Source organism: Neurospora tetraspora (assembly GCF_033439725.1).
Source record: "Neurospora tetraspora strain CBS 560.94 chromosome Unknown B0H65scaffold_1, whole genome shotgun sequence".
NCBI lineage: Eukaryota > Fungi > Ascomycota > Sordariomycetes > Sordariales > Sordariaceae > Neurospora > Neurospora tetraspora.
In genome coordinates, this window is record NW_026944383.1 from 5,120,739 (window position 1) to 5,142,513 (window position 21,775).

General features: G+C 51.9%; 7 protein-coding genes across 7 annotated transcripts; 2 read left to right on the forward strand and 5 right to left on the reverse strand.

Moving 5' to 3' along the window:
* Positions 1 to 242: 242 nt before the first annotated feature.
* Positions 243 to 2,688, reverse strand: B0H65DRAFT_451920 (uncharacterized protein). The gene is made up of 3 exons (XM_062826081.1): positions 2,278 to 2,688; positions 695 to 2,204; positions 243 to 632 (listed from the first exon to the last, which is right to left on the reverse strand). The coding sequence occupies exons 1-3, from the start codon at positions 2,346 to 2,348 to the stop codon at positions 480 to 482; spliced, it is 1,734 nt and encodes a 577-aa protein (XP_062686792.1). The 5' UTR covers positions 2,349 to 2,688; the 3' UTR covers positions 243 to 479.
* An 825-nt stretch (positions 2,689 to 3,513) lies between these two features.
* On the forward strand, positions 3,514 to 4,834 carry B0H65DRAFT_47110 (uncharacterized protein). Its single transcript, XM_062827077.1, has 2 exons — positions 3,514 to 4,367; positions 4,454 to 4,834. The coding sequence occupies exons 1-2, from the start codon at positions 3,772 to 3,774 to the stop codon at positions 4,557 to 4,559; spliced, it is 702 nt and encodes a 233-aa protein (XP_062686793.1). The 5' UTR covers positions 3,514 to 3,771; the 3' UTR covers positions 4,560 to 4,834.
* Positions 4,835 to 4,898: 64 nt separating this feature from the next.
* Positions 4,899 to 7,355, forward strand: B0H65DRAFT_516263 (aldehyde dehydrogenase domain-containing protein). Its single transcript, XM_062828664.1, has 3 exons — positions 4,899 to 5,290; positions 5,355 to 5,396; positions 5,461 to 7,355. Exons 1-3 carry the CDS (start codon positions 5,232 to 5,234, stop codon positions 6,914 to 6,916), a joined length of 1,557 nt encoding a protein of 518 aa, XP_062686794.1. The 5' UTR covers positions 4,899 to 5,231; the 3' UTR covers positions 6,917 to 7,355.
* B0H65DRAFT_544669 (uncharacterized protein) lies at positions 7,035 to 7,382 on the reverse strand (the record flags this gene model as incomplete). The annotated part of the gene is made up of 1 exon (XM_062829310.1): positions 7,035 to 7,382. The coding sequence occupies one exon, from the start codon at positions 7,380 to 7,382 to the stop codon at positions 7,035 to 7,037; it is 348 nt and encodes a 115-aa protein (XP_062686795.1).
* Positions 7,383 to 8,549: 1,167 nt separating this feature from the next.
* On the reverse strand, positions 8,550 to 9,249 carry B0H65DRAFT_414648 (uncharacterized protein; the record flags this gene model as incomplete). The annotated part of the gene is made up of 3 exons (XM_062823930.1): positions 8,550 to 8,659; positions 8,793 to 8,987; positions 9,084 to 9,249. The coding sequence occupies 3 exons, from the start codon at positions 9,247 to 9,249 to the stop codon at positions 8,550 to 8,552; spliced, it is 471 nt and encodes a 156-aa protein (XP_062686796.1).
* Positions 9,250 to 11,478: 2,229 nt separating this feature from the next.
* On the reverse strand, positions 11,479 to 14,637 carry B0H65DRAFT_47202 (uncharacterized protein). Its single transcript, XM_062827127.1, has 2 exons — positions 12,233 to 14,637; positions 11,479 to 12,174 (listed from the first exon to the last, which is right to left on the reverse strand). The coding sequence occupies exons 1-2, from the start codon at positions 14,496 to 14,498 to the stop codon at positions 11,534 to 11,536; spliced, it is 2,907 nt and encodes a 968-aa protein (XP_062686797.1). The 5' UTR covers positions 14,499 to 14,637; the 3' UTR covers positions 11,479 to 11,533.
* A 2,741-nt stretch (positions 14,638 to 17,378) lies between these two features.
* Positions 17,379 to 19,009, reverse strand: B0H65DRAFT_47313 (peptidase A4 family-domain-containing protein). Its single transcript, XM_062827182.1, has 4 exons — positions 18,984 to 19,009; positions 18,224 to 18,773; positions 17,962 to 18,104; positions 17,379 to 17,886 (listed from the first exon to the last, which is right to left on the reverse strand). The coding sequence occupies exons 2-4, from the start codon at positions 18,653 to 18,655 to the stop codon at positions 17,589 to 17,591; spliced, it is 873 nt and encodes a 290-aa protein (XP_062686798.1). The 5' UTR covers positions 18,656 to 18,773; positions 18,984 to 19,009; the 3' UTR covers positions 17,379 to 17,588.
* Positions 19,010 to 21,775: the final 2,766 nt, after the last annotated feature.

Here is a 21,775-nt window from a genome sequence, read left to right on the forward strand (position 1 = left end):
GTAGCGAGATATCATCGTGGGTTTCAAGCTCCGTCGTCTATTGGTGAAATGCTCAATATTTAGTATCCCGCTCTACGGGGTTACCATCCAAGGGGCGTTGAAGGTTTTTGCCTCCAATGTCGTTGTATTCCGTCGTTGGATACATGGAGACGACGGAGTTTCAAGAAGCAAGCGGTGCCAAAGAGGTTCCATGTCCGTGTGCGTTGATGAAGTGTGCACGAAGACAACAAGGACAGTGAAAATTGATGAATCGCCTTCATTTTGCCATGGGACTGAATGTAATGTACAAAAAAGTGGTAAAGATAGATGCTCATTTCTCATGCAATTCATTATGGGATGGTATGATCTCCCATTCAAAAGGGAGTAAAATGTGTGTTCAAGAAACCCACGCCATTCCGACCTTCGTCCCAAGCGCCAATGCTATGAACCTCGACCAACCAATGCCCCTTTTCGTTTCCCTTTTCGTTCAATTTCACAATTTACCTGCCAACACGGATGACACCAGCAGCGATAAGCTTCTGGATCTTGGTCCTGACGTTGGGGTTCTTCATGTGCTCAGCCAAAGCCGCAGGGTCGGACTGAGCCTGCTGGAGGATGGCCTGCATGACAGGATCGGACATGATACCCATGATCTGAAAGCGAATATGTTAGTATAGGTTGCAAACAGTAAGTTTGGCATAACGATATGACATACCTCAGGATCACGCGCCAAGCGCTCCCTTGTCTGCTCCTCAGTCTCGTTCTCGCGAGCCGCATACATGGAGTTGAAAGCCTTCTGCTGTATCTGCTCAATCTCACGAGCGTTGGCGCCGTTGTGGTACTCGTTGTCGACGTTGTGGGCTTCGGTGCAGGCGTCAACGCACTTGCTGTACTCGCGCATGCCCAAGTAGATCTGAGCCTTGCGGATGTAAGCACGGATGAACTTGGGGTCCTTCTTGATGGCCATGTCGCAGTCCTCTAGGGCGCTGGGGAACTCGAGGAGCTTCATGAAAGCAGCAGCACGGTTGCTGTAGCCGCGGGGGTCATCCGGAGCACGCTTGATCATCTCGGAGTAGGCAGCAACAGCGCCGGGCCAGTCCATCTCCTTGAACTTCTTGTTACCCTCCTCACGAGCCTCCTCAGCCTTGACGGGGTCGATGTAGGCCTTGCGGGCGTCCTCGATCTTTTTGCGCTCAGCGGCGCGCACCTTGTTGAGAACATCAGGGGTACGGTGCTCACGCAGACTCTGGTTGTAGAAGTCAATCGCATTGGTAAGATCACCCAGCTTCTCGTAGGCAGAACCAATACGCGCAAGCGACTTGGCAATGACCTTGAAGTCGGCATAACGAGAGCGACCCTCCTCGGCAGCCTTCTTGCAGGTGTCAATGCAGGCCTGGTAGTCGCCCTTCTCGAAGTAGGCGGCGCCGAGGTTGTTGAGGTAGACAATGTCCGGGTACAAGTCCCAAGCGGCCTGGTAGTGCTTGATGGCCTCGTCGAAGTTGCGCTTCTTGTAGGCCTCGGTGCCAAGGGCCTTTTCCTTGTCGGCCGCCTCCTTGGCCTTCTTCTTCTCCAACTCCTCCTCATCCACCTCCGGCTCGGGCTCGGGCTCGGGCGTCTTGGGCTTCGGTGGCGTCTCCTGCTTGGGGGCCGGGGCATCAGTCATCTGGACGTCCTCCTGGGAGGCGCCAGGGGGCACCTCCGAGTCCCTCAACTCCATGTCTACACCCATTAGGACACCAAGGACCTGGATCATCCTGGGGTCGGAGAAGAGATCTTGTGCGTTCGAAGGGTTCTGCTTGATAGCCTGGAGCTTGGCCATGAAGCCGGGGTCAGAGAGGAAGGCAGCCGTCTTAGGGTTGCCGGCGAGCTTCTGGATGATGTTGGGGTCGGCGAACATCTGACCAATACCGCCGCTGAGATCACCACCGGCCTCCTGCTGCATGGCGCGCTGAACAGCCTCATAATCCTTCTTCATGCCAGCATTGTTAGGATCGATCTTGAGGCCCTGGTCATAAGCATCGTTTGCGCCCAGCAGGTCACCCTTGCCGAAGAGCGCTGTGCCCTTGCGGCCCCAACCCTTGGGCCAGTCAGGCTTGATCTCGGTGGTCTTCTCGGCATCCTTCAGAGCATTGTCCCAGTCCTTCTTGGACGCGTATGCGGCGGAACGGTTGCTGTAGAGGATGTGGTTGCTAGGGTCGAGGGCAATGGCTTGTGTGAACTTGTCACTGTAAAGGGACACCCAGTCAGTAATGGTCAGGGGAGAGCTAAGATGGATATGATATCGGCGGTAGAGCTTACATGGCCTCGTCAAAGTTCTTCTCGGCAATGGCCTTGTTGCCAAGAGCCTTGAGCTCGTCCGCAGTCGACATTATGGTGTGTGGTTACTTGTATTAGGGGTTGCTGAAGGTGATATGGGTATCTAGAGAAAGAGGAAAATGACAGAATGCTGCTTTTGGGTATCAAAGAATTGGATGTCAGTACCCAGGAAAAAGGGTTCGTCGAAGATCAGGCTGAAGGATCACCCGATTTATTCAGAGGGAGAAGGAGGGCGCGACCTGAATGGAAACGGCAGCGGCCCAGGCGGCCTTCGTTGACTCTTGCGGCCGTGGAAAGGGAATGGAAAGCTCTGGACCTTCGATGCCTTTCGATGGTCATACCGGCTTCTGATTGGTTGATATTTGCTTGTTTCCGTGGAGCACTGGAGGACAGCTCCCCGCCAGTGTCTTTCAGGGTGGCAGGTGCCCCTCTTTTGAGGCTGCCTGCCCAGTGACCCCGCTGACAGTTCCCCCGACCCCCGCTGTCCCTCGAGCTATCGGCCCCGCATCTTGTCGTGGTCGAGGCCGATGCGGTGCTTCTTCCGTCCCGGAGCTGTGCCGACTTCACCAACAGGAGACTACTCAGTTCAAAACACGGCTGTATTTCGTTCGACTTACACCTGCGATGCGAGTGTTCTCTGTCGCACCTCACTTCTCCTCTTATTTTTCGCCTCAAATTAACGACCTGGTATCTCGGAATGAATCCAAGTTAAGGCTTACGTAGCCAGGATCCGGACAATCACAGGCAACAACGATTGCCGATGTCGTTGGCCCATTCATCATGGTTAGCAATGTTGATGATATCCTCGGGTCATCAGTTCCCAGCTCCTGAAGAGAGGGTGCTTCTGATGCTTCGAATTCGATGGACGGGTTCTCCCTGGCATTACACCTCCAAACTGCTACATACCAGCTATCTCCTTGTCCCCTTTTCCCCGTGTGTTGGCACAGACAGAGGGTCATGGCTCGAATGACACGTTCCTTACGTCAAGCTCATCGTGGATGTCCGCCGTGAGCCTGCCCATCCTCTTTGGAACCCATCCTCCTCGCCCCGAGGATCCGATTTGGGTAGAGATGGGCTGTAGACCCTGATTCTGAAGAGACGAGGTTGAAAGCTTCAGGTAATCTCGGACATCTTGGGCCAAGCTCACGCGCTTTTGGTTCAACTTGCGGTGATTGTCGTGAGAATCTCAGCCGTAGGATATCCGTCAGTTGCTGGGTTGGTGGCCGGCAGATCGGGAGCAGCCTTTGCGCACTGCCGGAAACTCGTATGGCTCATGGCATACAAGGAAGCCCAAGTTGTTTCCAACGCTTGGTGGCCAGGAGTATTTAAACGCTCCAGTCGGTCGTCATTATGTCACTCATTGGGCTTTGACCTGACGATAAAGGAGTATATGAGGGCCTTTTGTCCTATTGCTAATATAATCAGTATCTTGGTCCATTTTGGTCCAGCAGCCATCACCAACCCACAATTACGACAATGCCCATCATACCTGGAATGCCAACGGGCCCGGAGGACCCTAGCCATCCCGGCGAGAGTCCGCCTGCGATATCCATTGTCATGTGTATCATTGTATCCATCCTCATCTTGATAGCCATATTCGTGGCCAGACGGAGCTCTTACAGGACGGAATCGCACGAAGACTCACACCGAAGACTGAGGAAAGGATCAGGAGGCATTGGGATCAACGCTCTTCATTCGTTGCCCCTCGTCAAATACGACCCTGACTTAATGGCTCAGGACTTTCACCATGACGGGAGCACAAGTCCACGGGGATTGAGTTTGGTGCGCGGCATGGACATGGCAGTCAGCGATTCTGATCGAGGGGATAAGCCATCTCGAAAGGCATGGCGCGCGTTCTATCCCCAGATACGACACGCACTCTTGGGCAAGCATAGGGGACGACAGCCTTGCCCGGAAGACGCCGACACCACATCACTGATACAGACTTGCGCCATTTGTACCGATGACTTTGTCCGTGGCACGAACGTGAGAAGGCTTCCTTGCGGTCACTTCTTCCATCCACCGTGTATCGATCCATGGCTTCTGAATTTTGGAAAAACATGCCCCTTGTGGCAAGTCTTCCTCCCCTCTCTCTCCTTTGAGTTTTGTTGTCCCAGATCTGGGTTAACGATGTCGCCTTTTGCTGACTCCATCACAGTCGGGCAAATCTCAGAACGTTGACGAATGCAAATAGCCAGAGCGAAGGCTGTGTAGCTGAACCACCGCGAGCACTGTTAGCAAGAGCCGGACTGATAGAGGATTAGAAAGTTGTACTGTACACCAGTTCCTCATCTACACGCACCATCTCATACCGGATGAGTGTTCTTGCAATCATGACTTCGAATGTCTTTGAACTTACCTCCAAATACAAAGTACACACTCATATGATTGTGTATTCGTTGAAGACAGGGGGAACGCAGTATTAAGCCGCCAACAATGATCTGAGTGGACTCACAGAAATCATACTCTACTAACGTTCCAGTTCTTTGAACTTCTCAAGGAAAAGACGAATGTTAGTTACCGTAACGTTTGTCATTGCCTTTTGTGTTCACTGCAAGAGCTATCTTATCTCCTCGCTACTCCTGCCATTCTCAGTACGACATCGGCCGCTGATGCCCCACTCGGATTGGTGATAAGGAAGGCGCATGGGCGGCCGGCCCCCGCCCCCGCCTCTCGACCGAGGAAGGAACTCCGGTGCAGCATTCAAATAACTGGCAGGCGAGGAACTTGTTGATGAAATTCAAATATCCAGTCTTCCTTATTTTCTTTTCTTTCCTCAGAGTATCTTCTTGTTAAGACACAGCTTCAGAGTGTCGACGAATTCACCGCCGTCTTGTCTCCACTGCGCCGTCGCCCGGGCAACCTTATTTGTATACAACAACCCCTAAACTTGTATCATCGTGATCACCACAACAGGACATAACCAGCGGGAAAAAATGACCACAGAACATTTGCTATGGATTGGTGGCTCTGAGAGGGCAGGAAATGGAGAGTTGTAAGTATCACCTCAGAACCTGAAGGAGATGGCATGAGACCGAATCACTGACTTTCCGACCTAGGATCCCCGTGGAGAACCCAGCAACAGGCGAGATCATTGCACAGTGAGCAGAACCTTCCATACATGCGATAATTATTCTCGGCTAACACAGTTTTCCTCCAACACAGCTGCCACTCCGCTTCACAAGAGGATGTCGTCTCCGCCGTCGAGCTCGCCCACGCCACCTACAAGTCCGGCGTCTGGTCCCGTGCTCCCCGTCATGTCCGCGCGGAGGTCCTCGAACGAGCCGCCAGCCTCTTCGAAACCCACCTCGCCGCCCTCATCGAGATCGAAGTAGAGCAAACAGGTCGAGCAATTCGTGAGATGAACGCCCAAGTCCCTTCCCTCGTTAAATGGTTCCGGTACTACGCCGCCTTGCTCCGTACCGGAGAACGCTCCGTGCTTCCTACTGTCGGCAAACTACACAACTTCCTCGACCGTCGACCGCTGGGTGTGGTCGTGCAAATTACCCCCTTCAACCACCCTCTCTTGATTGCTGTCAAGAAGCTTGCTCCGGCTTTGGCGGCAGGTAACTCGGTGCTGCTGAAGCCAAGTGAGCTGACCCCCATTACATCACTGATGCTGGGGAAGATTATGAAGGAGGCGGGTCTGCCAGACGGAGTCCTGAGTGTGCTTCCCGGGTACGGTGCTACTACTGGGAAGGCGCTTGTTGAACATCCGCTTGTAAAGAAGGTGGATGTCACGGGCGGGACGGCGGCGGGACGGGCCATTGGTGAGATCGTAGGGAGGAATTTGGCCAAGTATACGGCCGAGTTGGGTGGGAAGGCGCCGCTGGTTGTCTTTAAGGACGCAGACTTGGACGCAGCTGTCAACGGCATCGCTTTTGGAGCTTTTATTGCGAGTGGGCAGACGTGCGTGGCCGCTACGAGGATCATTGTTCACGAATCGATCTACGATGGAGTGCTTCAAAGACTAAAAACCAGAGCTACCTCTATCGAACGGCGGATGGGCTCACCAAAGAATCCCGAGTGTATGATGGGTCCACTGATCTCAGAGCGGCAGCTGAAGAATGTTGAGGAGCTAGTGGATGAGGCGTACCTATACCACGAGCGAATCATACAAGTAGGCGGAAACAGACTGGAGGGACAAAGTGAACTCGACGACACAGACTTTTCCAAGGGCTACTACTTCCCACCTACCATCCTTGCGTATAGTAAGCCAACAGACAGGAGCATTCTCAACGCAAGGATCTGGCGCGAGGAGGCATTTGGGCCGGTTGTTGTGGTAGTCGGATTCAGCACTGAAGAGGAAGCCATTGAGCTCGCCAATGACAGCGAGTTCGGACTTGGTGCAGCGATATGGACTCGCGATCTGGCGCAGGCTTTCCGCGTGTCTGAGCAGATCGACGCAGGTATTGTCTGGGTCAACACTCACCATCGCAACGATCCTAGCAGTCCTTGGGGAGGAGCCAAAAGCCAGAGTGGTGTGGGAAGTGAAAACGGCATCGATGCGTACCATGCGTATACTACGACCAAGAGCACGATCATCAACTATGCTTCTGCGGAGGAGATGGCAGCGGAAGACTGGTTCAAGGAGGGCGCAGGGAATGTGAGATATGGTTGAAAGCGGCCTACTGGCACTTCAGATTCCTTCGGGACTGCCTTCTTCACTTTCTTCAGAATACCAATCACACACAGACTAAGTCCCGGTCAACTTTTCTAAATGACGTGCCTGCCCTTCTTCAATAAGCAAACTCCCGTCCCCAGATATCCCAAATCAAATCATAAACCGCCTTCGGGCTCGGCTCATACGAGTTCCAGCCCCTCGCATACAACACGCTCCTCACGTACGGATCCCGAATGGTCAACGACAAAATAAACTTGGCCTGCGCCCTTCCCCGTCGCCAACACTCGTGCAGCCACACGTCCTCGGTCCAGTCGGGCTCCGGGAACTCGTACTCGATGAACATGAGCAGGTTGTCCGCTGCGAGAAAGTCGCGGAGCGTGGTGTACCAGAGCTCGAAGTTGATGGAGTCGGTGCCGGTGAGGGGGACGAGGGTGGAGAGGGGAAAGGTGGGGAGGGTGTTCATTTTGGCTTCTTTCGTTGTTGTTGGAGGAAAAAAAAAAAAAAAGAGGCAAACGAGATCGAGAGATTTGACTGTCAAGTTGCAAGGCCTAGCTTGCTGGCTTTGCGGTATCAAGAAAGGCGGGAAAGATGAAAGAGAAAATGGGACTGTTGTCGAAATCGCTTGATTTCCTTTTTCTCGGTTTGTGATTTTTGTGAGAGCTTCTTGTGAGTAACTGGTGATTTTGGTTTGAACTGTGAAGCACTCGTCGGTTCGGATCACCATAGAGTCAGTTCGTATTTCTTGTTTCGTTCAAAAAAGAAGCGCGTCTCATATCTGTCAATGTGATACTCACCTCAAAATTTGATCAAGTTTCGATGACGGAAGTGAGTGACTGACTTGTGAATGCTGTTTTTGGGAGGCTAGATGGGAGAATATATTCCGTCTGGTAAAATGCAGATCGAAGTTCAGTGGGTGTTGCTTCAACTTTGGTCTTTGTCTTTCTCGCTTGAGACAGAAGAAGGGAACTTTGATGAGATGGCTTCGTCCTTGAAGATGAGAGGGAAGAAGGTTTGGTCGGAAGAAAGAAGGGAGAGGAATGGATGGATCTTTATAGTACGATTCTGGCGATTCAGTATTCCTCTCGCTATTGCAGACTCCTATTGTCATTATCGACATCCTATTGAGAGTAGACTTCAATAGGAGTATGTAAATAACCTTGAGGTCTACAATACTCCTGTGGTCTAATGTTCGGGTGGTTGTGATTCAATCCTATTATGGTCCTCCTGACTTTTACAAGTCCCAGGTCTGAGTTCTGAAACATCGAATAGGATGGATGCCCCAGAGAAAGTCTGCCTCGGTCATACAAGCAAAGCTCACAGCAAAGGAGTTACTATGCGTCTCAAACTCCCTTCACCCTCACACTTCCATCTAATCTGACCTAGATCTGAAGCAATAGTTATGTGAGATTACAATAATCAAAGAAGAGATTAAACTAAGGTAGGTACAACAAGATTTCATCCCAAAAACCGTCATCCATTCGTTCAGTCATTACTCCCTTCCATCGTTACTCCCTTTCGTCATTTCTGGCCAATCCTTCCATCCCATATCTGTGCCCCTGTTCCGTCCCCGTCAATTATCATTTCATCATTACTTCCTTTCTTCCTTCCATTCTTCATCCTTCTGCTTCCTTCAGTTAGGCCAAGGGATATCCTGAGGATAGACATACGGGCGGCACTTATTCGCCGCGCAGAAGCCATTGCAGCAGGAGCCAACGAACTGTCCGTTCTTGTAACAGTCCTCTGTTGAGACATCCATCCGTGTTAGCCATCACTTATCACTCACTCACTTATCACTCAGTCTTTCATATTGCATCATCATCAACCTGAACCCAGAACTCAAATACAAGAGCAGGCAGGAAAGAGTAAGACGTACGATAAATCTGCAAACAATAACCATGGCACCTAACCCTGTCAATCGGCTGCGGCGGTCCAACAGCGAACTGCTCCTTGGGATAAGGGTCGGCACCGCTCAGCTGGTAGGCGAAAGCGACCTGCTGGTGCGTGGCGAACTCGCACTGGGTGACGGTGAAGTCGAGGGCGGTGATGATGTTGACGTTTAGGCCGTTGTCTAGGTAGATAGAAAGATGTCTTGTCAGTCTCACTGTGTCTCAATGGGAAACGTACTTGACATAGGGGCTGGGGAGAATAGGTATATGTAACATACTGGTAGGATACCAGTTGCCGTCGGCGGGGACGGTCAAGTTGTAGCCGGTAGCGGCGGCTTGGAAATAGAAGTGAGCGATTTGGGGAGCGGCGCGCGGGTCAAGCTCGGGAGCTGGGTGGGCGAAGGCGAGGCCGAGGAGGGCGGGGAGGAGGAGGAGGGACTTCATTTTGATGAGAGGGGTTTGTCGTGCAGACAGATAATGTGAAGTGGTATAGTTGGTTCAAGGTGTTTCTTTGATCTTGATGATCTTTGAGATGAGGATGCTGGATCAAGCGTCTTCTCCGTCTGGAGACCTGAAGGTCTTTATACTTCCATCCCCCTCTCTGTATATCTTCATGTGACGATGTTCTGACTGATGCAAAATAGCTCTAGATCCGGAGCCGTAAAGCTCACCCGTCATTACCGACATAGGCACATCGTGATGAACTGGTGATCGGTCAACCAACTACAGGAGTAGTAACCGCCTCAACCCCTCAAATTCTCACGTAAGTGTGTGTGCCTCAGTGTTCATGTTTGTCATAGACTATCGCACTCCACGGCCTTAAAATGCCTTAAGAATCGATAGTCACTGAACATTCCAAGTTTTCCAGAAAAGGAGGCGTCCCTCGACATTCTCGTATAAGCAGCCATGGCTTTTCAGTCACAACGCGCGATGTTGCGAGCCCGTAACCGGATTATAACATGGTGTCGGTCGGGTCTTTTTTGGACTTTGGAGTGTCCCGTGATGCTCCGGTTTGACAGCCTGGGCTGCGCTGCGTTGAGGAGGCGCACCTGTCAAATACGAGACATTGCCGTTTTGGGCGCTCATCACGGATCGTGGTGATTGGTTTACTGTTCCGCGCGTGGGGTGCTTCTCTTTGCATTTGTAACTGCATTTCTGTCTTGCATGCGTTTGCGTTTGTGTTTTGCGTGCTTTGTCAACATGGCGCTTACATATGTGTGCAGCCTTGAAAGCCAGTGCCACCTTTATCGATATCCGATACTCGATACCGACTTCGGTGCCACGGCTAACATGACTCGGTTTAGAGCAAAGCTAGAGCTACTGTAGCGCTTCTAGCAGTTAACCTATTTGGGAGGTTCCGAACGTGGTGTGCTGGGAACTGTTAATGGGGTAAGAGGGTCATCACACCACTACCGAACGTAGCGGTGAACTATCGAAAATCCTAGCTCAGCCTTACGATTATGCATATCTTGACTGCGGCGCATGCATGATGGGGAAAAACTCTGGGGTAGTAAGACGGGGAAACTTTTCGATGCATGACATTGGCGGTTTTACTTAGATTTGGCATTTCTGTTAGCAATATGGCTTGTAGCCACAGCTCGAAGAAGTCAGACAAACATTTGACAAGAGTGCATACCTCGGATGCCTCGACTTGGCGAAAGACTGCAGTTGTAATCGGATGTATCTAGGCAGCTGAGGACAACCTGACGAGGACCGCCGTATATCGATTATACGTTCCATCGCCGTGATTCGGTAAAAATCCGGTGACGCTTGGCAAGTATGTGGAGTCCTATACCGGAGCGTGCGTGCGAACATCAGCAATGGCTATCTTCGATGTCCCCGGGCTCTGCCAAGAAAATACGATAATGCTTGACATGTTGTTTAGGGTAGGTTTGTGTCCTGGACCGACTGGGAGCTGAAAATCCCGTCCCGTGCCCACGCCCTGGCTCCCTCCTTCCGGCTGTTTTGCGGAAGGTGGGGAAACCCCAAGATCAATGGCGCTTGCCACGGGAGAGGTTCGGTGAGCCGGAACTTACAGGCGTGTTTACAGTGGAGACGTAAACCGGGAAATGTGGGGCTTGCGCGGCGTGAATCCCGGAGGGACCGGAGGACGCCCGGATCGGGAGGGATTTGGTATTGCCAGTGATAACAAGAGGGTAAGATCGCGATACTAACGACCCTGGGCGTTTTTTTACTACAAGAGGAGGGAAGAATACTAGTCGACATGCCGAGGTGAACTCGATCATTCCGAATCAAGGATTCGGGGAGTCTGGGGCAGTCTTCTCAACAGGCCACGATGTTTCGGACAGGTTTACTTTGATCAGGGTAATCCCATTGCCATAAGTTAGAAAGGATAATAAGCAATGTTGTGATATATCTTATAACGCTTTGTACCGGTATCTTCCGCTTTGTAACCATCTACCATATACCTCTATACCTCTACCGGTATACCAAGAAATTGAACCTTCTTCACAAATGAAAGAATACCTGTATCCAAAACCCAGAACGCCATCATTCATCATCATTCCCAAGAAGAAAAACACAACCTTGAAAATGCTATTGAAAACCCCATATCCAAAAAAAACGCACTCAACACCACCCCTTCTACAGAGATCATGAACATAACTTTATGCCTCCCAGTCATTTTCATCCATGACCATTGCTGTGGGGGCTTTCTCTCTCTCCGTTCGGCACAACTCCGACTTTATGTGATTGTAGAATATGAACTTTAGAAGCTGAAAAGACCGCTTCGCCTCTTTCCGAACGGATAAACAATCAGCGCGCTCAGCGACAGTCCAACCGAAATGCTAATAGCGACCTGAATGACACTGAACAAGACGTTGAAGGCCGTGCTGTTCAGGTCTGCCGTTTGCGTGCCCTGTGTGAACGTCTGTCCATCGGCGGAGAGCGTCTCGTTGCGGGTGATCTGGTCGGCGCTCGCCACGCCACTGAGGAGCGAGCCGCTGACGGCCAGGCCTGAGGGGACCTGCACGAAGATGGCGGGCAACATGGCGGCGGCGGCAAGCCCGTATCCAATCTTGCGGGCGTGTTTGTGAGGGGCTGCGGCGGGCTTTTCTGCCGGTAGACCCATTTCTGGGTCTGGGTCCTTTCGGAAGGAGTTGTTGGATCCTCCTTCGGTGGAGTATAAACGCCGGTGGTTCCCCTTGAGACGAGCGATTCGCGGCTCAAAGATCTTTTCCCAGATATCGAGGAACTTGTTTTGTACTACGCGGCCCATCCGCGAGTATAGATTTGCCAGGACTCCGATGCACAGAGCACCCAACGTGTTGGAAAGGGTGGTGTTTCCTGAGAAGTACCTCGATGAAAAGCTGTTCACGCAGTAGCTTGCCAGTGAGATGACAACCATGACTGTAGAGATCGTTAGCAATGTTATCATGGATACCAGGGGGAATAAGATGATGCGTACCTGGAAGCTGCTTGAACTTGGCCTGATTGATGGCACATAGACACAACGTAAAAGGCAACACAAACAGGATGTAATAGTTCTGGTCTGGCCGTTTGCTGTACCACTCAGGACCAATCCTGCAATGGACGGCACTGACTGCATTGTGGTCCATGTATCCGTAGATAACGGACCCGATAGTGATGCCGTAGCCAAGGAATAGCGAGTAGATGAGTGCGTAAACCATGCGGACCGAACCGGATATCATGGAATGACTTTGTAACTCCAAACTTGCACAAAGAACCATGTAACCCGGAAGAATCAGAGCAATCGAAGACTGTGCAAGTGAGGAGAAGCAAAACAGCTCTCCATTGTGGAGCGATCCGAAAACACGCGCGAAGAAGGACGTGAGGAGAGCGGCCGTGATTTCGAAAACGTTTGCGTACAGCTCATTCGCAGGCGCAATGTAAAGCTGCAAAATGCCAACCATGCACCCGAGAATGAAGGCGATAGGCAAGTCGATGTACCGACCCTCAAAAGCAAAAGGGGCTACTGACGCGGAGGCAACACCAAAGAGCAGAACACGCAACCAAGTTGGATACTTGTTCTTCCGATTCGTGATGTCGTTCAATCGGGCTGTAGCCTCGTCGACGCTGATGAGATCACGTACGACCTCTTTGTAAACCTCGTGAACGTCGCGTAGTTTGCCGAGGTCGACGCCGGCATTGCTGCGCACAATTTTCATCTCGGTAGTGTGAGTGTTGCTGTCGTCGAATGAAATGATCATGGTTCCCGGCAAGTACATGAATTGGCCTTCGATGCCAAGGACGCGGGCGGACATTCTCATGTAGGCTTCCAAGCGATGTGTGGGTGCACCATACATCATCAACGCGTTGCACAGCTTCAAGAGGTACCGATGGCGGCTGATAATCTCTGCAATGTGTTTGGTGATGCGGAACTCCTCCAGCTTTTGCCTGTCGGCTCTGAGTCTCGATCTCGATCTCGACCGTCTCTTGGTCTTGTCCTTTTCCTGCTTAACCTTGTCCGCAGCTTCGGTTACCTCTCTTGCGGCACTAGGGACAGCAAACATGAAGGATGATTCCATAAGCCTCGATGTAGACGTTGACCGGAACCCGCGGGGTCTCCCCCGATCCTTTTCCGACTTGGGAGTACTGGGCCTGGAGGTAGGAGGAGTCGTTGTTGGCGTTCTGTTCGGTGTTTGACTTGGGGTGGTCATGGTACTGGAGCCACCAGGCGTTGTTGCTCCCGTATTCTCTTCTGCGTTGTATAACTTGAGCAAGTTCCCCAAAATACCACCTCTATACTTGTCTGGGCGAGGTACATAGTCCACGTCGTGAGGGATTGGCGTGGTAGCTCCGGACACGGTCGTGCTCAGGGCGGTTTGTGGGCGGTTGAGAGCGTTGAAAGCGCTGATGCGGCGTGTATGGTTCCGGACGAGTTCATTGGCGACTTGCTGTGATTTTCTGCGAGCCCGGAGGCTGTGGGAGTCGTCTTGCTCCTGGGCCTCAAAGTCGCGACTGATAGAGATGCCAATTGGCGGCACGTTCCCGTTGAGAGTAGCTTCGTCTCCGGAGTCGGTATCATTGCCAGTAAACGAGCTTCTTCGAGACGCACCAGCTGATGAAGTCCCGACGGCGTGGGCAAGCTTGTCGGCGCGGTTGCGTGCTTCCACCTCGGATCGATGGGGAGGCTTGAGCATATCGGGCTGAGGATCGGGAACAGTTGTTGTGTTTTTCCGAAGAACAGGACGTGGCCGGACGGGATGGGCGGAACTGTCCTGATTGTGAAGCTCGGGCCTCAGAATCTCCGCTAGGGCAGCGGTGACCTCATCTCTATTAAAGGAGTCGCGCTTTGCTGGAGGGCCGAAGGGGTGCGGCGGGGTCGTGGCAAAGTCATAGTCGTTGATGGGCGAGGAGAAGTAATCGTGCGCAGCATACTCCTGTCCATCCGGAGTGACGACTACCTGGGGGGCTGGCGGGCCACCGGCCTGTGCTGGTGGTCTATCGCTGAGGAAGCCAACTCGCTTCTTCTCCTTTCCCTTTGGAAGCTGAAGGTGGGGGATCTGTGGTGTAAGTAGCGGTTGCTCCGGTTGAGGTGTCGGAATTACGCTGATGTTGGCGCTGGCATTCGGGCTGGTGCTACTGCTTCCCTCCCCGTTTCCATTCCCAGATTCAACCCCATTTCCTCCCTGAAGAGTAGTCTCACTATCTCTTCCACTCAGGGTGTTGCTGGGCCCGCCGATTTCGTCCTGATCCTGCGGAGAAACCATGGCTACGGCAACGCCCTCTCACCGGTGAGAGGGTTACTTTGCCCTTTCCACAAGTATCCCAAGGTTGCTGATGTAAGAGTTGGTTGAGATATCTGGAGCTCTGGTGCTAATGACGACGAGGCTCCAGGCTGGGTTCGGATCGTCGATGGAGAGATTCCAGAAACGTGGAACTGAGGAAGAAGGAGAAATCAGGTGAATGATAATCTCGGGAGGAGAGGCGCCCGTACTGCCCTGATGTGTCCTGGGAGTTAGCTGCAGGTGAGTCGTGGGGGTCGGCCGTCAACAGGCATTGATCAACAACAGGGATGGAGATAAAGGAGTTGAGGAGGCAGGGTTCTGGCCTTGGACAAAGAGGGAAAAGATATGTAGAGGCTGTAGTATGTACAGCACTGAGATTGAGCGAGTAAAAAGAGAAGAGAATAGAGATTGGATAGCAGGAGAGTGAGTGGAATGTTCATATGAACGATGGAGTGAATATGACAAATCCTGGTCAAGAACCATGAGCGAAGAGAAAAAATAACATAAAGATGCACAGCTCGCCCACTCCCGCTCTACTGCGTACAGCCGGTAGCAGGGAGTTATCATCCCACATGTGCTGCCAGACAAGTACCTGTACTTGGCATTGTTCCCATCTGATCCTGTACTTAGCATTGTTCCCGTCTGATCTCGGTGTCCTTGTCACCATCATTGATGATTGGACGGCGAGGAGTGTTGGCAGCAGGGCAGCTAGGGCCAGGTCCGGGTACCGTCTCAGACTGTGTACGAATTGTTGGTGTTAGCGTCGGTGGTGGTGTTAGTGTTAAGGCCCCGGCCCCCGGGCGGCGGGTTAGCCGAACCGGACGATCGGTTAACCCAAACAGGGCATCCGCAAGGGCGAGTCCACTGGAGATCCACCTTGACGACAACATGACAACCATGTCCTGTCAAAGCCTGTCTTTCCCTGTCATGTCTTGCCCTGTCTTTTGGCAGAAAGGGTCTTGAGTCGCAGTCCCCCTCTTGTCTCAACAGTCTCGAAACAACCGATGACAGTATAATCGACTCGTGTGAGACTTTGTTTCGCTGAACATTTCCGGCCAGGAAAACCAGGGCAGCGTGGGGTGTTGTGGTTGTGAGATCACTTGGACTCGTATTCCCGATCTACCTTTGAGGTAGGTCTCCCGTGCGTCGAATGTGACTGCAGATAGCGCTGAGAGCGCGTACTTTGATCGGCATCTTATGATCTCAGCTTGCTCTGGCAAGGTGCTTGCGGGCGGCTAGAACAGTCGACGCATATTGCCAAGGTGAGTTGGATCGGGCCGTCGGTGTCTTGTCCAGTCGCCCCTGGGAGTCCTGAAGTGTTGGTCGCGGCACCGTAGAATTTTCGATGTTTTTGTCATGGCTACTGGAAGAAAAGCGCTGTGTGTGTGTCAAATCGCTTTGTGCAGGCCGGTTGCAGCTGGTCGCAAGCGGCAAGGGCACCTACGGTAACATCCTGACATGCCGCCATTGTCAGTCATTCTTGCAATATAAAAAAAGGGACTCGAGCGTTGGGTGGAAGGTACCGCATTTCCGCCACTTCAGTGGGACTCGAGAGTTTCGCAACTTCCGCTTCCAGGTTTGGATCCCAGGCTTGGCTCCCAGGTTTTGGTTGTCGCGACGTTCCTAGGGTGAACAGCGATGTCGACACACGTCATTCCTTCCCTGAGGTCTGCGCGTTGTCTCCACCCAAAACCCCCACCGCCTTTGTCGCCCTTGTCCGAAGTGGCCCCGCCAGGTGTGCCAACGGCTGGCAAACTGAAATAGCGAAAAGGGGAACCCGTTAACAGCCAAGCTGTGTTAGTGGCTCCCTGCCCTGTAAAGTCTTCGGCCACAAAGTTGCGATAAGACATTGTCGACCATCACCGATCATGGCTGAGTTTCGAAGAGAGATACCGATGGGCGACAGAGCGAGAGATTGTAGCGCCCGGAGTATTTATGTCTGCTATATCGGTAAACACCGCTGAACGTTGATGATCATATCAAGAGTCCCTTTTTTCCAGGGACGAGTCTCATCTGCTGATTGTGTGAACTGTGAGAGTTTTCCAGTTTTCGATCGATCGATGTCGTCGACGGTCTACCCTGGTGGTCCACGAGTCATGAGGATCGATATTGCTTCAAAGCTGAAGAGAACCCCAACCCCCCAAAAAGCCATCCAGGATTTCTTTGACGAGACCACCTTGGGCATTGCGAATGGCAGCCCAAAATGGGGTCAAATTTTACGACTGTGGGGGAGAAGGGGAAAAGAAGGAGAGCCTTGCACTTGGTGAAAAGCTAGCAGCTCGTCTGAAATTGGCCGGTTTCGTTTCGAGGGTTGCGCCATCGCGGTCCGACTTCGTTGGGGATGTCGTGATGAGGTAGGGGAATGCGGCTCTTCACTGACAGTGGTCTGGTACCTGTACCAGCCATTGATTCGACTGTACCTGCAGATATCAAACCACCATCGCCGCGGGAGGGAACTGGAAACTTTCCATTTTGAGGGAACCTCGACGGCTGGATGGACGAGACCCCCTTTTCAGGAGCAGCCCTGTTTCTTGGCAGGGAAAATGCTGGACATTGGTCGCCCGGGCCGCTGCGGAAACAGTGGGTTCCTGCCCTGATGCCGCTGAGGGGCGAACTGACCCGGTCCTATCTTATCTGGCGCACAGTGCACTGACCAGCCTTATCAGTATTGCTCAACGCATTGGGCCTTTCGACTCAGGACCAAACACCACCAAAGCGACCATGAAACCACAGTTCAGCAGCACGGACAATAACAAATCAATCAATTGCCCATTCCAGACCGGTCCGCGCTCTTACTTCCCAAACGATTCTCGTGTCCGATTTTAGAAACCTTGTTTCGCATTCCCCCGCGGTTCCGCCCACCACGAGGCGGTGCCTGAAAGTCTGATACGCGCGTCAGTCAGTGATCAGAGCGATCGTTTCCAAGTGCGAAAAGCTTCAATTTTCGGATCAAGTTGACAGTTCGATCTACCTAGATCGTTGCTCCGTACATACCATCCTCAAACCACCGAAACACGGCCATCTACGTACCACCCCAACTCGTCTTCCACGATTCCCTTTCCACCTACACTTCTACATCAACGACCGGATAACGAAATTCGAGTTGTCGTACTTTTGAGAGGTACACTTGAGCTGGCCAGTGCTGTTCTGGATGTTCCAGAAGATCCCTCCGTCCACGCCCAGCTTGGTGCCTCCGACGGTGGTCGCTGCCGTATACTCGAACCAAACATCGTTGAAGCTGGCCATGTTCATGCCCCCAGCCCCATCGTAATAGTCCTCGACGATCCACGCGGCATCCGTCCGACACAGAGTCGCTCCGGTCGTAGCGTTGATGGACATCGTGTATCCTCGTTGGGTGTTGACGATTTTGCTGCCCCAAGTCAAACACGCCATGTCAGCATGTCTCTGGTCCAAATGTCATGGCTCTCGATTAGGCACTACATACATCACAGCAGAAGTGGGCGACGTGATGGTGATATTGACCGCCATCCAATCACCTGGGGCAGTGGGAATGCTCGGGATGGAATACGCAGCCGACGGCCACCACTCCCACCAGGCCTCTGTGATCTGCTGGCCATTTGAAGCGATCTAATCAAAACGGAAAATCAGCAACGGGATCAGAACTGAAGCAAACTCCAACATGACGACGGAAACAAACAACGACAAAAAAAAAACAGCAATGGTGGTTCTCCTCGTTTTTCACTTACCAACGTCGTCACCCCCGCCTGTAGCAGCGCCCTGTTACAGGATCCCCCGTCAACACCGACCCACGCAGCCGCATTCTGCGGAGCCGACAAGCCCGCGCGCAGTTTCAGGTTCGGCACGCTGAAGACACCATATATGCTGGAGAGCTGTTCAGGCGAAGCGAGCTGTTGCGACGCACCGCACCAGCTCGGGCCATAAGCCGTAATGTCCCTCTTCCCCAGCTCCACTGTTTCTGTTTCTGTCTGGCTAGGCTCGCCATGAAAGTTTCGTTGGTGTCGTCTGGGCGCGGTGCGTACGAATTCGAGCTCGGAGCTGGGAATCTCTCTGTCGCCTTGTCTTGCTGTCGCGACAAAAGTCAACTCGGCAATGGCTGAGCCGGCCACTGCTGACACAAGGAATAGGGTGCGAAGAAGGGAGGAGGGTGGCATCTTCATCTTAACCAAGTTTGTTTCAGACCGGAGCCAGACAAAGTACACAGAGCTAACTAAGCTTTGGATTAGGTAAGGAGATTCGTGCAACGAACAAACTTGGGAAACCCAAGGCTTCCCTAAGCTGTAAGGTAGGTACCGGACGGTGTCTACGTTTTGTAAATCACCGTCACAACCACAACGTGGACTCATCAACCAGAAAGGGGAGGACACTCGACACCTGAAAGAGCATATCGTACTGACCGGTCCAGATCTCCCGTCCAACCCGGTTAGCATCATCATATCTGTCATATCCAAAGCCTCCATGTCTCTCTGCATCTTCCTAACCCATCACATCACACATCACTCACCTGCTTACGGCTAGCTAAGTGCTAGCTAAGTAGGTAGCTGAGCTGAGCATACAGTACTTTGCGCAGACACCCAATCCGCAATATGCAATCCGCGGTTCCGTCTTCAGCAGTGCCAGAACCAGAACCAGGTTTTTCGATTATCTGGATGTTGAAAGCTGTGTCTTGAAAGTTCTCTCGATTGAGGATTATGGGCAAGTACAACGTTAAGGTAGGGTTGCAATATGGGGTGCTTAGCGAGCAGCCACAGTTCCTAAAATAGCCTCCATTAGCACGGTAGGGCCCGTTAACCCGGTCATCATTCATGTTTCACGGATAGGTTCTATAAATTTCTCGACATTGTTACTGTGTCATATTCTCAACGCAACGGACTGGGTTAGTCATCTTAACAATAAGTTAGTTGGGGCCAGAGGAGACGGTCACCATGCAGATATGTATCAGAAAGGAAGAGCATACAGTTTGGTCACTTGGTCCTCGGTCAAACAGCTCACCTTGCCTACTCCGGCATGGCAGTCTGAGGTGATGGTCCTGTTCCCACACTCAAGCACCTTGACAGTTGCTAAGACTTCCCGAGAATTGAGCTGACCACAACTTTTTGACAAACGGACCATCGAAACGAAAGACGAAAATCAAGAAACTCAATTATATCATTAGAAAGAGTGCTCTCTTGATAGTTTCAAGCATGCTGATGTCGAATCTACAATCATTTTTCTTTCATCTCCTCGTTTGGTGGAGATATGGGCAAATGAAGTCTTGTTCTTTTCGTTTCGATGGTCCGTTTGCCAAAAAGTTGTGGTCAGCTCAATTCTCGGGAAGTCTTAGCAACTGTCAAGGTGCTTGAGTGTGGGAATGATTGAATGGATGGCCGGAACTTCGGTTGCTGGTCTGACAACTATCTACCATAGCCCGTGATGCTCAAACTGCAACCGAAAACAAAAACTCAGCCACTGGATCGATTCATCGGACAAAATATTACCATCGAGATACTTGACCTTCTCAACGATCATTCCTTCACACTACTCTTAACTGGCTCGAGACCATAAGCCGTACAAGGGCGCTCTCAGATTTGCGAGCAGAGTCAGTTCTTGAGATTTCACCATGGACTGACATCAACTTCGAGTGGATTCCCTCCTTCCGGTTCGGGTCGATTATCGTCAAAGTTTCTTGGCCGTTGGACTCTATGAGACACCTGAAAGCCTCGACGTCTAGGAGAAGGGAGAACACAGACCAGTTGCCAGGTTTGCTGTCAAAATTTTCTCGGGCTAGCCTAATCACCTTGGCCACCCGCCGGCGTCTTCCATCCCAACTCTTCAACTGGGCATAGCCCGCAATCCAGCCCTTGTAGTAGGGTACCGCAAAGACTCGGGCCATCCGTTTTTAGGTTCCAGGGAAATTAGGCATAATCAGTACACTTGAGGCACCTCTAGCATTGCAGACTGCTCGAATGTCTTCCAAAACCCAAACTCTTAAGGCACCTAATACATAGATTCTGTCAGTTAGGCCCTGGAACCTAAAAACGGATAGCCCGAGTCTTTGCGGTATATGTATTACTTCCCCCGTGGTTATTTTCGTGGCAAGCTGGTAGGATGGCGCAGCGGGCACGGTTGCCGGCCCCCCGCCTTCCTTTCCTTCCCCCGGCTCTCATGTACGCTGCGCGTTCGAACCCGGAAGCTATAAGTCCAATTTTTTTTTATTTTTTTTTATTTTTAATTTTAAAAAAAATTTTTATTTTTTTTATTTTTTTGCGACTCAGCTTGAGCGGACCGGGCCGACGCTTTTCACCCCAACCAGGCTTTTCGATCCTATCGGCATTGCTCTTTCCCGTCTTCTTGACCGACTCGAGTACGCTGCAAGAACGGAAAGAGCATGTCCTCTTTCTCTCCAAAATTGCCGTCGGGTGACGACGGGACTAACTGATCGAGAAAGCCAGAGCAGAAACTCCTGGTTGTCGGATAATGACTGCCCTCCTCAGATCCATCACTCCCGTTACGGAAGGTGCGCAGAACTCTGGTGAAAACAATTCGACAAAATCTCTGCGTGAGTTGGCGGTCAATCGAAACGATACTACCTTGGCAGGAGCCGGCCACCGGCATTGTTTGTCTCCTGCATGGAATTTGCCGGCGATTGCTTCCCATGCTTCCTTCCATCTTTCCGAGATCGAAGGGATCGTAGCAGAATGGTGTAGTCAGCGGGAACATACCCTGGCGCAATCGACCATGGTGGGATTTGCACTTTCCCATTCAGTGCGAGCTTTTTGTCTGCACCTTCTCTGCCGAAGGTATCCCTGCCATTAGAGTGCTCCAGTCAAAGACCGTCAACCACCAAACTCAGACTTCAAGATCAAGAAGCCATGTTCTTCCCTTCCCGTCCTATTGTAACAATGGACTTCAAGGCGTCCGCATGTTCGCGCCACCTTCCATCAGAAACTTTGAGCAAAATAAGACTGAAATCTCAAAGAAAGGTGCATAACAAACATGAACCGCACGAACTGCGACAATAATGCCCTGCAGGATGTCATCGCGCTATCGTGTAGAGCCGCTGCAACAAAATCTGCAGAGTGCCGATCCCCGGCCCCGTTTGCTGACCGGAAGTCGTTGTTCTCGTAAGCATTCGGTTCCTAAAACTCTATGGAAGCTGAAAGGGCCGGGCCTAGGAGGTGGGACTCCACAGTTCGGCACGGCCGGGTGGCTCCCGGGACCGTACCTACTCCGGGATGGTTCTCCCCATCACCTTTCTTCAGTTCATAGAGGTATGCTGTCCTTTTTTTCGCTTCTTCTCT

Excerpts from the sequence above, each read along its gene's own strand:
- B0H65DRAFT_451920 (XM_062826081.1), bottom strand. The coding sequence starts at position 2,348 with ATGTCGACTGCGGACGAGCTCAAGGCTCTTGGCAACAAGGCCATTGCC. Across the intron at positions 2,205-2,277 it reads AAGAACTTTGACGAGGCCAT|TGACAAGTTCACACAAGCCA; the intron begins GTAAGCTCTACC and ends GTCCCTTTACAG. Across the intron at positions 633-694 it reads GCTTGGCGCGTGATCCTGAG|ATCATGGGTATCATGTCCGA; the intron begins GTATGTCATATC and ends ATTCGCTTTCAG.
- B0H65DRAFT_516263 (XM_062828664.1), top strand. The coding sequence starts at position 5,232 with ATGACCACAGAACATTTGCTATGGATTGGTGGCTCTGAGAGGGCAGGA. Across the intron at positions 5,291-5,354 it reads AGGGCAGGAAATGGAGAGTT|GATCCCCGTGGAGAACCCAG; the intron begins GTAAGTATCACC and ends TTTCCGACCTAG. Across the intron at positions 5,397-5,460 it reads ACAGGCGAGATCATTGCACA|CTGCCACTCCGCTTCACAAG; the intron begins GTGAGCAGAACC and ends CCTCCAACACAG.
- B0H65DRAFT_47313 (XM_062827182.1), bottom strand. The coding sequence starts at position 18,655 with ATGAAGATGCCACCCTCCTCCCTTCTTCGCACCCTATTCCTTGTGTCA. Across the intron at positions 18,105-18,223 it reads AGGCGGGGGTGACGACGTTG|ATCGCTTCAAATGGCCAGCA; the intron begins GTAAGTGAAAAA and ends CGTTTTGATTAG. Across the intron at positions 17,887-17,961 it reads TCGCCCACTTCTGCTGTGAT|CAAAATCGTCAACACCCAAC; the intron begins GTATGTAGTGCC and ends GACTTGGGGCAG.
- B0H65DRAFT_47202 (XM_062827127.1), bottom strand. The coding sequence starts at position 14,498 with ATGGTTTCTCCGCAGGATCAGGACGAAATCGGCGGGCCCAGCAACACC. Across the intron at positions 12,175-12,232 it reads CAAGTTCAAGCAGCTTCCAG|TCATGGTTGTCATCTCACTG; the intron begins GTACGCATCATC and ends CGATCTCTACAG.
- B0H65DRAFT_47110 (XM_062827077.1), top strand. The coding sequence starts at position 3,772 with ATGCCCATCATACCTGGAATGCCAACGGGCCCGGAGGACCCTAGCCAT. Across the intron at positions 4,368-4,453 it reads GGAAAAACATGCCCCTTGTG|TCGGGCAAATCTCAGAACGT; the intron begins GCAAGTCTTCCT and ends ACTCCATCACAG.